We start from the raw sequence: 13,912 nt of genomic DNA, 5'->3' as shown, positions 1-13,912 counted from the left end.
GTGTGGGCTCATTTTGAGCCACACAGAACCCTGGAACCTGCACTCCTAGGTTCCAGCTTTCTGCCAGTCTTGACCGTTATCTTCTAACTAGCATCTTCCTAGATGCCAGTTAGCAGTTTTTACTCCTACTATTTTCTTCTAGATGCGTGTTCTTGAAAGCCACCTCAAAGCCTTCAGAGAATAAACTCACAACCAAGCAAAGAAGGTATGAGGTCAGAGTGAGGGGAACTGTGGGCACACACACCTGCAGCAGCAGCAGCTGGGCTGGTCTCTCTGGAATGGAAGTCATAAACTCCAGGTGTTTGGCTCGGTCAAATCCACTGGTACACAAGGTTGGGCGGAGCAGATGCACAACGGCTTTGTAGTCACCAGCCTCGTACAGCCGCTGAATCTCCTCCAGGGACTGGCACCGCTCCAGCGACTTCAGGTTCTTATCAATCTGGAAAAGGCCCAGAATGCTGCCCGATGACAAACCTCTCACACTCTCTGAATCTGGCCAATGTCTGCATTTACCAGACCCAGATGAGGAGTACAAAAGTAGACTCCCCGTCAGTACATCAGCATTTATATAAAACAAATGCTTTACAAAAAGTACTTCTACAGGGGCGCCTGGGTGGCTCAGTCGGTTAAGTGTCCGACTTCAGCTTGGGTCATGATCTCACGGTTCGTGAGTTCAAGCCCTGCGTCACACTCTGTGCTGACAGCTTGGCCCCTAGAGCCTGCTTTGGATTCTGTGTCTCCCTCTCTCTCTGACCCTCCCCTACTCGCGCTCTGTCTCTCTGTTGCTCTCAAAATAAACATTAAAACAAAAAAAATTTTTAAAGTACTTCTATTAAGGTCAAAGCATTCAATTCTTTAAAAAAGAAACCTAGGGGGGCGCCTGGGTGGGCTCAGTCAGTTGAGCGTCTGACTTCGGCTCAGGTCATGATCTCACAGCTTGTGAGTTCAAGCCTCGCATTGGGCTCTGTGCTGACAGCTCGGAGCCTGGAGCCTGGAGCCTGGAGCCTGCTTTGGATTCTGTGTCTCCCTCTCTTTCTCTCTCTCTCTCTCTCTCTCTGCCCCTTCCCTGCTCACACTCTGTCTCTCTCTCTTTCTCTCTCTCTCTCTCTCAAAAAATAAACATTTAAAAAAAATTTTTAAAGAAAAATAAATAAATAAAAAAGAAACATAGCAGAGGCTCCTGGGTGGCTCAGTTGGTTAAGCATCTGACTCTTGGTTTGGGCTCAATCAGGTCATGATTTCACAGTTCATGACTACAAGCCCCGCGTCAAGCTTTGCGCTGACAGTGTGGACCCTGCTTCAGATTCTCTCTCTCCCTCTCTCTCTGCTCCTCCCTTGCTTGCTCTCTCTCTCAAAAATAAATAAGTAAACTTAAAAAAAATTGCAAAACATGGGGTGCCTGGCTGGTGCAGTCAGAGGAGCATGTGACTCTTGATCTCAGGGTCATGAGTTCAAGCCCCATGTTGGGTATAGAGATTACTTAAATAAATACACTTAAAAAAAACTCTGCAAGACTCTGAAGGCCACTTTGAGCTGATGTGGACATGTCACAGCCATGGAACTGTGCTGAGGATTGAGGCTGCACAGTGATAACAGGATCAGAACCCAGCACAGCCTAGCATACATGGCTCTGCTGACCCAGCCCCACAGCCAGACCAGCACCAGTCTGCAGTTTCCCTCTAATTCCTCTGGGGTTGCTGCAACACACAGGCCAGGGAGCTGAGCAATGATCACTCCAGGTCTTGCCGGTGAATGCCTCCTTGCCCCCTGCCACCTGGAAAACCTTTCTCTCCCTTTCCCAGTGCACTAGACTGCCTCTCCCAGGCCCCTTCACCCTCTCCTGGGAGGAAGGAGCCCTGTTCAGCACGTGGGCTGCTCTCCTGCTCCACAGGGACATGGAATAAATAAATCATTGACAAGAATAAATCTCTGGCCAAGAAAACACCATTAAACAACTCCCACTCACCTCCTCCAGGGAAACGACAGAGTCATTGTAGAGGTTGGGCAGGCGGATGACGAGGTCTCTTTGCTCAACCCCTGCCTCAGCCTGGATGGCAGTGGAGCTCTGGAGCATTTCTGTGCAGATGTCATAGTTCTCCAGGGCCTGCTCCATGTCTCCCTGGTCAAAGGAAACGCAGTCAAGGGACAGGGGCAGAAAGAGGGAAACTCACTGTGCCGTGCCAGGTACCTTACCTTCCTGATCCCACTAGACTGTAGGCACCACGAGGGCAGCTTTGTCCAATTACTGCTATACCGTCTTAAAAGGGGCCTGGCACACAGCCGGGGCTCAACAAATATTTGTTGGATGAATGAACAAATGAATGAATAATTCATACCACAATTCTAAGGAAAGGTATCATTAACTCCCATGGTGCAGATGAGAACACTGAGGACACTTGAAGAAGGCTGAGTGTCTTGTTCAAGATCATGAACAGATAAATGGCAGAGCCAGGATTAGAACCTAAGCTTATCTAATTCCAGAACCAACTATGACAATCTTATTCATTCCACCACAGTGTACTGGGTACCACCAGGTATATCCTGGCCATCCAGACCAGGCTCTGAGGAGAAGCCTTCTGAGAATTCACACAAGACAGAAGGTTTCCCCTTCTAGAAAGCTCTGCATCCATTTGTGCATTCATTCAGGCTCTCTCAGGAAAACACAGGCAAAGGGTTCAAGACCGCAAGGCAATCCTGAGTGAGGGGGTCTACAGGGGGCACAGGAGATTCCTTCCAGAGCTCTGTGGTCGTGCTCATATGCTGTACAGACTGGGGGCCATGCTGGGGTATCTGCGATCTGAAAATTCCCCACGTCCCACTTCCTCACTCTGAGCCCAGTGTCAGGCAGGTGCTGCATGTGCACATACACATGAATCCTCAACACCATGTCTAGCTCTCCTCCCTCCCTGTTGGGTGCCAGGGAATGCCAACTGCAGAACCAACCTGCAATGCCAGGAACCGAGCCTTCAACCAATAAACACGGACCACAAACTCCAGCCAGCCATCCTCAAACAGGTCCCGCTGGGATGAGGCAAATGATAGCTGCAGGAGGTCACCCAGGAAGTGGGTTCCTGGGAAATCAGGCCCAAACCTGCCATTCACCACACCAGCGGGGCAGCTCCGAGGAGACACTGAAAACCATTCAGGCCAGAACAAGTCAGCTTCATGTGTACGGTCCAAACACCCTTCTCCTCCCTAGAGGTTGCCCTCAGCTCTCGCCATACTTGCTTTAGTGTCTTGGAGTGCCCTGAGCCCCTTGGAGCCTTACAGCCTCTCAAGTGACAAGGATCAGAGAAGTCAGAGACTCAGAGAGATGCAGAGACTCCAAGGGCCCTCATTTTACATATTGAACTTTGTTCACTGGGTAGTGGTTTAAAAGTCAGAATGACCCACATCATCCAGGAAAATTATTGGGACACATAAATTATCAAGTGATAACCTGATAAATCTGATCCTATTTTCTTTAATCCTGAATAGAAAAAAAGCAGGCAGGTGACTTCCTCTGGGAGCTCAGCTACTGCTAACTATTTCTTGAGTGTCCAAGGGGTTTCTCTGGGACTCTGGATTTTCCCTGGCCCAACAAGCCAACCCAGGAAATGTGCCCACTGAAAACTAAGTCTGAATTCCATGACTCAGCTTCCCCACTCCCATTACCTCCTGGTTGCTGAGGATTCAGAAAATTACTCCTACCACAGAACACAGAATGCCTCCTACCTGCAGAGCTTCTGCCCTTGGTCAGCAGCCACTGGTCCAGCTGGAGCTCCATGCAGGACAGAGACATCAGCATCATATCCTGCAGGAGAGGTACCGGAAGGTCAGGAATGGAGTTACAGAGTTATTAAACAGTGATGGATGGGATGAAATGAAACTAAAATTTACTTTGATAAATTGATAAAGTAAACCTACTTTCCTTTTATAATCAGTGGCTACTTGCCAGGACATAAAAAGAGGCATATGGATCCTCCTTGGAAGGAGCTAGAGATCTGCCTTCAGTCCTAAGGGACTGCCCAATGGAAGAGGCATCTCTGTCACCTACCAGGCCAGATGTTGCATCCATACTACAGCACTTAAGCCTTAAAAGTGGCTGGGTCAAGGGGCACGTGGATGGCTCAGTCGGTTAAGCATCTGACTTAGGCTCAGGTCATGACCTCATGGTTCGTGGGTTTGAGCCCTACGTTGGGCTCTGTGCTGACAGCTCAGAGCCTGGAGCCTCCTTCAGATTTTGTGTCTCCCTCTCTCTCTGATCCCTCCCCTAGTCATGCTCTCTTCTCTCTCAAAAATAAAAAATAAATATTAAAAAAAAAATTTTTTTTTAAAGTGACTGGGTCAGGCCAGAGTACATAAGGAAGCTGAGGTCCGGAGATAAGGAGGCACCTGCCAAGCAGGCACAGCAGAGAAATAATCAACCTGGTTTGTCAGGAAACCAAAGCCTCACCTCCTCCAGCCACTCCAAACTGCCCCTGGGGGAACAGACTTAATGAGCAGCAGCTGCCAGGACACAGTCCCTGAGCTGTCCCAGTACCTCCACACTGCCCTAAGGACCTGTCAACCCCGAGCTCCTCCACTTTCTGTGCCCCCAGCCAGAAAGACCACCCAGATGGGCCCTAAAGCTCCCAGTACACCCCTCCCGGCACCCAGCCTTCCTCCTATAACAGGAGAAGGGCACCAGAGCATCCAGTATTCCCTTGAGCCTCAGGAAGCACCGAGTGGAGGAGCCTGGAGTGCAGAGTGCAGTCAGCTGGTAGGCTGGGCAAGGGTTAGCCCCCTACCACCAATGGCCCCCACCACTTCCCTAAGCAACCTATTTAGCCTCTGTATTTCTATTTTCTCACCTGCTAAACAAAACGCTAACAGTCCCTGGCACCTGGAACACAGCCAAACGTTCCACTTCTGCCCACTCTCTCCACTGGCTCCCCTCCATCTCCACCACTCCACCACCAGCCCTGGTACCTGAGCCAGACCTAGAAGCACCCTCTCCCTGACCATTTCATTCCCTCACCTCCACCTGCAGCTCATCCTGTCAGCTCTACCTACAGAACCCTCCACCCCAGTGCCACCACAGTCACTCACCTGGCAACAGCCTTCTAATGGCCCTGTGCCCACTCTCAGCCCCACGTACAGCCTCCACTCAGCCTCCAGGGATCTCTCTAGACACAAACCAGGTCCCATGACTCTCCAGGGGCCCAGGTCCCAGTCCCAGGCCCACAAATGGAGGTAGCTCAACATGACAGTAACTCCATACCCACGGAAGGTCCCTGTGCCCATCCCCTGGTCCCAGTCTGACAATAGCCCTCAAGAGGCCCCTGGCCCACCTGACCTTGATGTGCTTGTTGCTGCAGTCCCTCAGCAGTGGGTTGGGCAGGCTGGTGCTGTGCCTCCTCCAGCTGTGATAGATGCTGAGCACAACCTCCGCCAGGCCCGGCGGCCACCTCAGCAGGAACTTATGGCCCATGCCCTTCAGGTAGCGCATCATCAGCTCCAGAATGCCCCCATTGGTCAGGTTTTCCAGTAGGAATGCATGCACATCCTGCTTCTCTGCCAGGGAGGGAGAAACAACTGACTTGAATGAAGGACCTTCTATGCCAGGGTCTCCCATTTTCTTTGGGAGATGAGAGGCAGGGGCGGGGCAGGGTAGGGGCAGAGGCAGAGAGCACCTATGTCCTCCTACACAGTGGTGCTAAGGCCAGGCTGCTGGGCCCCAATCCTGGCTCCAGCCCTCACCAGGTATGAGCAAGCTTCTCTGAACCTCCAGGCCTCAGATAGGTATTGAAGGGCCAACCTCCATGCGCTACCTTACAACATGCACTCAACAGTTGTGTCATGTGCATTTGACTTGCAAGGCCATACCCCTGGCTTCAGCCTGAAGCACGTGTCCTTCAGGGAACACAGTCAAGTACGAGCCCAGACATTTCAGCAGACCTCCCAGCTGACCACGGAGCTCAGGCGCAAGACAAATCCAGGCAAACCCTTGACCATACTTTATCCCAGAACCATTTTCCCAGTACAAAACCTAAGCAGGCTATACAGAATAATGGGAGGAAGAATTCCCACAAGTTACTCAATTCTTACCAGACTCCATGAATGTAGCTGAGTCGAATGACAGTCTATGAGGTCCAATGTTCGGGAAGCTTTGCAGTTTGGCTTCTGACTGGACTTCATAGGTATTAAAGGGATCATCTTCTTCCTCCGGGTCCAGCTTTCTTAGCCTGCATGGAACACACCAAAATCACAAAAGTGATACCACACCACACATTCTGAAACAAGCACGCGAATTTTTCCAAAGAGAGAAACTAAAACTGAGCAAGAGGGAAGATGCTAATGAGCGAGTGGCGGGATCCAAAATCCAGGCCTCCGGGAGGCTCTGCCTCTTTCTAGGCCTTTGTGAGCTGGTATCTAGTCTATACCCTCACTCATTCATTCATCCCACCAATAGGATGTGTTGATCCCTGATCAACTGGTGACCAGGCATGTGCCAGACACTGAAATTCAGCTGTTAGTGTGGCAAAACCTGCCCACAGTAAACTTGCCTTCTGATGGGAGAGACAGAAAATATACAGAAACACAAAGACAAAGAGCCCACATGAGGACCAACCACCAGAGAGTGCTTAAGACAGAGTCACAGGGGACCTCCTTTAGAGAGCTGAGTCAGGATGATCTCTCAGAGGGGGTAATGTCTATGTGGACAATGGAAGAGAAGGGACTGGCTGTGCAAAGCAGCAGGACAGATACAGAGGCACAGGCCAGAATAACACCAGGTGTACATTCTAAGACCTGTACACCTGGTCTAAGCTGGAGCCCAGCTAGCAAGGATAAAGTGGGTGAGTGGCGTATGAGGGCACAGAAGACCCTTCTGAGCTTGGTCCCTCAATGGCTCCTCACAAAGCCGTGGGCCTGGGGAGGACCATTCTTTCAGCACCTCCCAACGACCACGTTTTGGCCTTCCTTGTAGCTTCCCCTCAACCAAACAACCCTGAAGCATAAACACATAAAATAGGGCACTTTTCAATCACTTCATTCATTCATTGCACACACACCCCCATAGTGGCTACTGCAGGTGAATTGTCATGTTGTTCTTGCCTGACCATTTGAAGAAGCAGACATGGAAACCTACAATCAAAATAAAGATAAAGAGGGGCGCCCGGGTGGCTCAATCGGTTAAGCGGCGACTTCACCTCAGGTCATGATCTCACGGTCCGTGAGTTCGAGCCCCGCGTCGGGCTCTGTGCTGACAGCTCAGAGCCTGGAGCCTGTTTCAGATTCTGTGTCTCCCTCTCTCTGACCCTACCCCGTTCATGCTCTGTCTCTCTCTGTCCCAAAAATAAATAAACGTTAAAAAAAAAAAAATTTTCTTTTAAATAAATAAATAAAGATAAAAAAGCCACAAACCATTCCACATAGGAATGGCGCAAGAATAGAGGGCAAGAATGGCACATGGCTGGCTCAGTGGGTAGAGCATGCGATACTTGATCTCAGGGTTGTAAGTTTGAGCCCCACGTTGGGTGTAGGGATTACTTTTAAAAAACTTTAATGTTTATTTATTTTTGAGAGAGAGGGCAAGCACAAGCGGGAGATGGGCAGAGACAGAGATACAGAGGAGACACAGACTCCAAAGCAGGCTCCAGGCTCTGTCAGCCTACAGTCCGACACAAGGCTCAACCCCACGAACCGTGAGATCACAACCTGAGCCGAAGTTGGATGCTTAAATAACTGAGCCACTCAGATACCCATAAAAAAAATGTTTTAATGTAAAAAAAAAAAAAAAAAAAAAAAAAGGCAAGACCCCTTCAGCAGGGCTGAGGGGAAGATGGGGAAATGGGTCACTCAGACCTCTTGATATCATCAGCCACAGCCCCAACCTGCAGCTGTCCTGAAGGGAGACCTGCTCCTGGCCCTAACCCTGAAGAGGAATTTATCAGAGAGCACTGATCACATCCTCTACTTAGAGAGAACAACCCTGATTTCCAAGCACTTTACTTCCACCTCCAAAAGAAAGACAACAAATGAAGAAAATGGGAATCTTGCTATAAAATGGATTCACAATCCATCTAAAGCTTTTGGCTCCTCCTTCTGCACTTGGCTATTGTCACCCGTGAAAATAAACTGGCATAGGCCAAATCACCAGCTGAGGACTCCTGGTTAAAGATGCAAAAGGCAGGGGGGGGGGGGGGGGGGGTGCCTGGGTGGCTCAGTCAGTTGAGCGTCTGAGTCTGAGTCTCGATTTCAGCTCAGGTCATGATCCCAGGGTCATGGGATAAAGCCTCACATCGGGCTCCATGCTGAGCATGGAGCCTGCTTAAGATTCAATCTCTCTTTCTCTCTCTCTCTCTCTCTCTCTCCCCCTCCCTCCCTCCCTCCACCCCTCTCCCCTGCTCAAGCTCTCTTTATAAATAAATAAATAAATAAATAAATAAATAAATAAATAAATAAGCCAGCCAGCCAGCCAGCCAGCCAGCCAGCCAGCCAGCCAGCCTGCTGAATATACACAGTTACCTCCCAAACTATTCCAGTAACTGTGAAGGGATAAAAAGGTATGAACTCACAAAGACACAGGGGATAGGAGAGGAAGCCCTAGCAGACAAGAAACATGCCCACCAAATGTCAGATGGCAGCAAGATGATGGAACAGCACAACTCTCTCCACTCAGCTAAGAGCAGGGGAGGAGGCATCAGGAAGCCCACCTACTGGTACCATAAACAAAGGTGCCCAGGATGACTCAGGAACCAAGAGCCCGGGAACCTTTGGAGGAGGTAGGGAGACAAGGACAAAAAGCAAGAGGCCTAGTGAAAACAGGCTTAAGGAACATTGGAGCCCAGGCCCCTCCCAACTTGGGGCAGCCTGGGCACTGCTCCTCCCTTGAGGCTTCTCTGAAAACACTAGGAACTGGCGAAAGCAAGAGGATTTACAAACCTATCCTCTTCCTCCTCAGAATTTGAGGGAATCCTACTGAGCCTGGAGAAACCAAGCACGCATACTCTTCCCCAAAGCGGAATGGGTGCTCCCTTCTGTGGGGTTTCCCAGAGTCTGCACTCCAACAGCAGTAGCCCTAGGCCTCCCAGCAAGTGGGTGTCTGTGCACGCATGAGGACATGGGCGAGTAGCCTCTAGCTCGGTGATCCATCCATCTCCTGAGGGCCCAAGGAGCATGCGGTCCTCCAAAAGATGTGCAAGTCATGGCTCCTGACTCAGGAAGTTCAGAGGGAAGAGAAGTGAGAAGAACCCAAGACCCCAAACCAGTGACATCTGTGCTTTGGCTATTGGCACAGATGTCATGGGGACACAAAGGAGATGCCAGGGAGGGGGTGGCAATGGAAGGAAAAACTTTATTGGTGGCACAGGCTGGAGGCTTATATGTTTGCTTATTTTTGCAAATGAGAAAACATCTGCATAGTACCTAGATGGCAAGAATTTCATCAGAAGCTCCTGGAAGTCTACTTTCTCTTCTTTCTTGCACTTAGTGTTTCGTACACGGGCAGAACGCCGCTTCGCGGTCTCTCCACTCTCTTCTGCAATCTTCTTCCGTTTTACTCCTTTCTTGGATTTATCTCCCCCAGAAACATCACCTTCACAAAGAGTGCAAACTGAAATCTTATAAGGGGCAGAGGTAAGAAAACGCACCAAAGAGGCACATTAGTGCCCCTAATTTTCTAATTCCACCAGTGTATTTCATCTTTATTTCTGACATTCAAGTAACTGTTCATCTTTTAATAAGAGTCCTGAATAAAGTTAATTTCAAACTCAAAATACTTAACTCATACCTTGCTTGAATTCACAGAACCCAAAAGCCAAATCTCAAGATTATTCCCACAGCTACAGAACACCAGGGTCTCAAAGACTCCCTGTCCACCCCCACCCCACCCCCACTGGCTGCAAGTGCCTCTGGCGCCTCAGTGGATGTACCTGGGACATCACAGAGCAAACAGCAGCGACATTGATTCTGCCCACTGCCCAGGACCTTCTAAGCACCCAATGATAGGACACAAGCAAGAGAATCGTATGCATTACACAGAGAGTAGAGGAGTGTTATGTGTGATTGTCATGTATGATTAAGCAAAAAAGTTAGAACCAACATACATGTTCATTCAGAAACTTCTTTAACTGCTAGATATTCTTTTTATCAGGGACACAGAAATCAAGAAAAGGCTTGGAACTTTTGTCTGAAATTTTTTTATAACTTCATTGACATTGATTATAAAAAAATCAATAAAACCATTAAAAAATATATTATCATATAGTGGTAACTTTGCAGACTGTTTTTTTCAATATATGAAATTTATTGTCAAATTGGTTTCCATACAACACCCAGTGCTCATCCCAAAAGGTGCCCTCCTCAATACCCATCACCCACCCTCCCCTCCCTCCCACCCCCCATCAACCCTCAGTTTGTTCTCAGTTTTTAACAGTCTCTTATGCTTTGGCTCTCTCCCACTCTAACCTCTTTTTTTTTTTTTTCCTTCCCCTCCCCCATGGGTTTCTGTTAAGTTTCTCAAGATCCACATAAGAGTGAAACCATATGGTATCTGTCTTTCTCTGTATGGCTTATTTCACTTAGCATCACACTCTCCAGTTCCATCCACGTTACAGACTGTTTTTTAAGGTCAATGTCACCCTCAATGTCAGCGCACAGCAGTGCCCAGTGCTATGGCACATGGCCAGCAACAGGGCAGAACCAGCAAAGGGACCTGCCAGCTCACATATGACAAGTGGGAAGAGCAACCTTTATGCCAGGACCTACTAGCCAGGCGTTTAGCAGTCCTAAGCAGCTGCATCCCTGAGCTCTGACCCCCTCCCCTCGGGGGCTTCAGTGCTGAAGTGACCCCTGACCAGCAGCAGCCCTGTGGCCAAGCCTCCCCTGCAGAGCTAGGGGCTCCCACCTAAACCTTGAGCCAGGAGCATGAGCAAGACCCATCTCTCTGGAGAGGCCAGGGCATCACAACACTCATTCTTGCCCAGCAAATGGGGCCTCCCCAGAAGTGACCCCAAGAGGTTTCCTCACCTGCAGGAACACCAGTCTCCAGCAGGCTGGGACTATGCAGTGGGAAGCTGGCTGCAGCCACAGGGGCATAGGAGACCACGGGTTCTGCCACAGTCACAGCTGGATTGGCAGGGATGGGGCTTGGTTGGATCACGCTGACAGGTGCCACCACCACAGAAGACACCAGAGGCTGGCTGGGGTCCTGATAGTCAGACAGGTCGATCCTCTTGCCGAGGCTGGGCCGCAAGGGCTCACAGGTGGTGAGGTGGTTGTACATGGCCAGTAAACTCTCCCCGAGACACTTCCAGCTGCAAGAAGAGGGTCACCACACCTGGTCAGCACCCATAATCAGGTGCTCCAAGCCTGTGGAGAGGCGGCAGAACTGGCCCCACGACTGCCATCTCCATGAGGGCAGGCCGAGTGCTCACGGTTTTGTCGTCATCGGTACAGACAAAATCCCGAGTCTAACACCACTGAGGTGGAGCAGACCGAGCAGAAGGAGCAGGGCCCAGCAGCCTCCTGCCCTCACCCTGGCACAAGCCGTGAAGCAGCTCAGGTACCTTCAGACTCCACCAAGCAGGCATGAAAACCACTGACTCACTTCAAAAGCTCCTTCCCTACAAGGTCGAATTTTTAATTCATCTGTGGCATTTCTCTGATGCCACTAATCCTATTTTTGGTTGGGGGAGAGGAAGGTGAAGAGGGGCTGCTAACAGGGATGTGGTCGAAAGCGGCTGAATGGGCCCTCGGGCAGGGCCCCTTGGGAGCAGCATCTCAGTGGGTCCCCACCTGGGCCGAGGCCTGCAGCATGGCAAACCAAGACCACTGTGTGCTGTGGTGTGTGCTATGTCGTATGTCGTATGCTGTGTGCTATGTGCTATGACAGGTGTCTGTCTTACTGTGGTGTGGTATGATATACTGTACGCTGTCTCTCGCTTCATGCTTTATGTTGTTATATATTGTGTTGTGGTCCGATATGGTGTGGCACGATATATCCACCCACCCATCTCTGATTGGCTTCCCATGCTCTCAGGCTAAAAATCACACCCTCAGCCTCAGGGCGCCACATGGCCTCGTCCAGCCAACTGACCCAGCCTCACCTCACACTCCACCCCCACCCTCCCACCATGCTAGCTTTCTTTCGATTCTACAAACAAAATCATACCCCTACATACCACAGGAACTTTGCACAGGCTTCTTTCTACCCCCGATGAGGCTCTCACTCACATCCCAGCCCCTCTGCCACTCCTGTCAGACTCCAGCTCTAGCACCTAAGCCTTTCCCTGAACCCCAAAGCAGTGCACACTCCATTATGAGCTCTGCACAAGGTGCTGTGCTACTCTCCTCGAAGGCTCCTCAGCATGAGGCATGTGCTTTTTCTTCCAGGTGACCGACTACCCCTCAAATGCCCCCAGAGAGGGACCAGGTCCCACCATACTGAGTCCCCAGCACAGAGCACAGTGCCTGGCATGAAGCTGGCACCCAGGAAATGCTATGGAAAGAATACAAATGGAAGATGCTTTAAAATCCAGAACCTAACCAAATGGAGGCTCCTAGGACCAGAAGGGATTTCTTACCTGTTCTTTTCCAGTCTTCAGTAAGGGTTACGTGCAGATGGGGAAAAATTTGCTCACCATCTGTGTTATATCTAATGCCTTAAATACACAATTTCATATACCTAGGCAATGAATAGACCAAGGGGTGGCAAACTGTGGCCCACAGCCTGTTTTGTACAGCCCACAAGCTAAGAACAATATTCGCATTTATAAAGGGTTGTTACACACACATACCCGAGAAGACTATACAACAGAGATGAGACCTGGCCCACAAAGCCTAAAGCATCTACCATCTAGTCCTCTGTGGGAGGAGTGTGCTGAGGCCTATAATAGACAGTGGTTATTTTAAAAGCCCCACCCACCCTCCCAGAGAGAGAGAATCTCCGCACTCTTCCTCTAATAACCCAATCCTGGACTTCACTACCAACTAGTGCTTCCTCCAGCCAAGCCCACCCCCCTCATGCTTCCATTTAGCCTTCCGCCTGCATGAGGGCAGGCTGGACACTGGTTTCACAGCTTCTCTTCTCTAGTCACATCACCAGGATGCTCTCCAGCGTTCTCAGGCCTTTCTCTCCTTCACTGTAACAGGGAGACATCCAGGGTCCTTCCCAAAGTCCCAAACCTCTTAGCTAGGGAGCCCACACACTCAAACAGAATGGGGCTCCTGACCCAGCCGACAAAATAATGGGAAGGTCATCTGACTAGATGGCAGAGCAGCCCCAACTTTCCAACCGTCTCAGGGTCCGGGCGGGAAGACATTCCTGGCAGACTCAACATGTGGAAACATACCAGCAAGTCATACCATGGATCGAAAGCTAGCTCCTCCTGAGCATGTGCCAGGTGCTGGCTCTGTGCTGGCCAAAGCTGCTCTATTTCAATATCATGACAACCCTACAAGAGACGGTTGCTCTCCCTGTTTTTAGGGAGTGGCATGTAGTATCCCAGGGTCACCCACTTATGGGTGCCAACACCAGCCCCGGGTCTGCCTGATCCAGGGCAGAAGCTGCAGACCACTACGTGACAACACCTGAGTAGGAGAACACTGCTGTCAAAGCATACTAAATTTAAAGATTCAGGATTCAATGTCAGAATTTTAAAAACAAAAACTGCACGCCAGATCTCACGAGGGGGCAGAATGACCCCAACTCTGGGAGGCTGCCAATACCAGTTTTCTCTTCCCTGGGGACCGCTCACACACTGTGGGATTCACAAAGGCTATCCTGAAGCCCATCCTTCAGTGCATCCCACATAGCCCTTGAGGGAGACCATGGGTTCAAGAGCCACAGAACCCACACCTGGGATCAACTCCAGACTCTCCATTCACCATTTCACTGCTCTGAACCCAGTTTCCTCCTGTCCAGTGCTTGGCAAATGTTAGTTTCATT

General features: G+C 50.1%; 1 protein-coding gene across 6 annotated transcripts in view; it reads right to left on the bottom strand.

The window, feature by feature from the left end:
* Positions 1–13,912, bottom strand: part of CABIN1 (calcineurin binding protein 1) — a 152,873-nt gene that overhangs the window by 113,447 nt on the left and 25,514 nt on the right. For 5 of the 6 annotated variants that reach the window (XM_027044097.2, XM_053205910.1, XM_027044096.2 and 2 more), the window contains exons 9-16: positions 10,993–11,279; positions 9,391–9,559; positions 6,070–6,206; positions 5,318–5,535; positions 3,715–3,793; positions 2,944–3,131; positions 1,967–2,119; positions 245–439 (exon numbers count right to left, since the gene is read on the bottom strand). In XM_027044097.2, the coding sequence (XP_026899898.2) occupies positions 245–439; positions 1,967–2,119; positions 2,944–3,131; positions 3,715–3,793; positions 5,318–5,535; positions 6,070–6,206; positions 9,391–9,559; positions 10,993–11,279 (1,426 nt within the window). The remainder of the gene's footprint in view (positions 1–244; positions 440–1,966; positions 2,120–2,943; positions 3,132–3,714; positions 3,794–5,317; positions 5,536–6,069; positions 6,207–9,390; positions 9,560–10,992; positions 11,280–13,912) is intronic. The other variant, XM_053205911.1, reaches the window with a different exon arrangement.

Source organism: Acinonyx jubatus, chromosome D3, assembly GCF_027475565.1.
Source record: "Acinonyx jubatus isolate Ajub_Pintada_27869175 chromosome D3, VMU_Ajub_asm_v1.0, whole genome shotgun sequence".
Lineage (NCBI taxonomy): Eukaryota > Metazoa > Chordata > Mammalia > Carnivora > Felidae > Acinonyx > Acinonyx jubatus.
The sequence above is the reverse complement of the archived record's forward strand: the minus strand, read 5'-3'. Positions and strand labels throughout refer to the sequence as shown.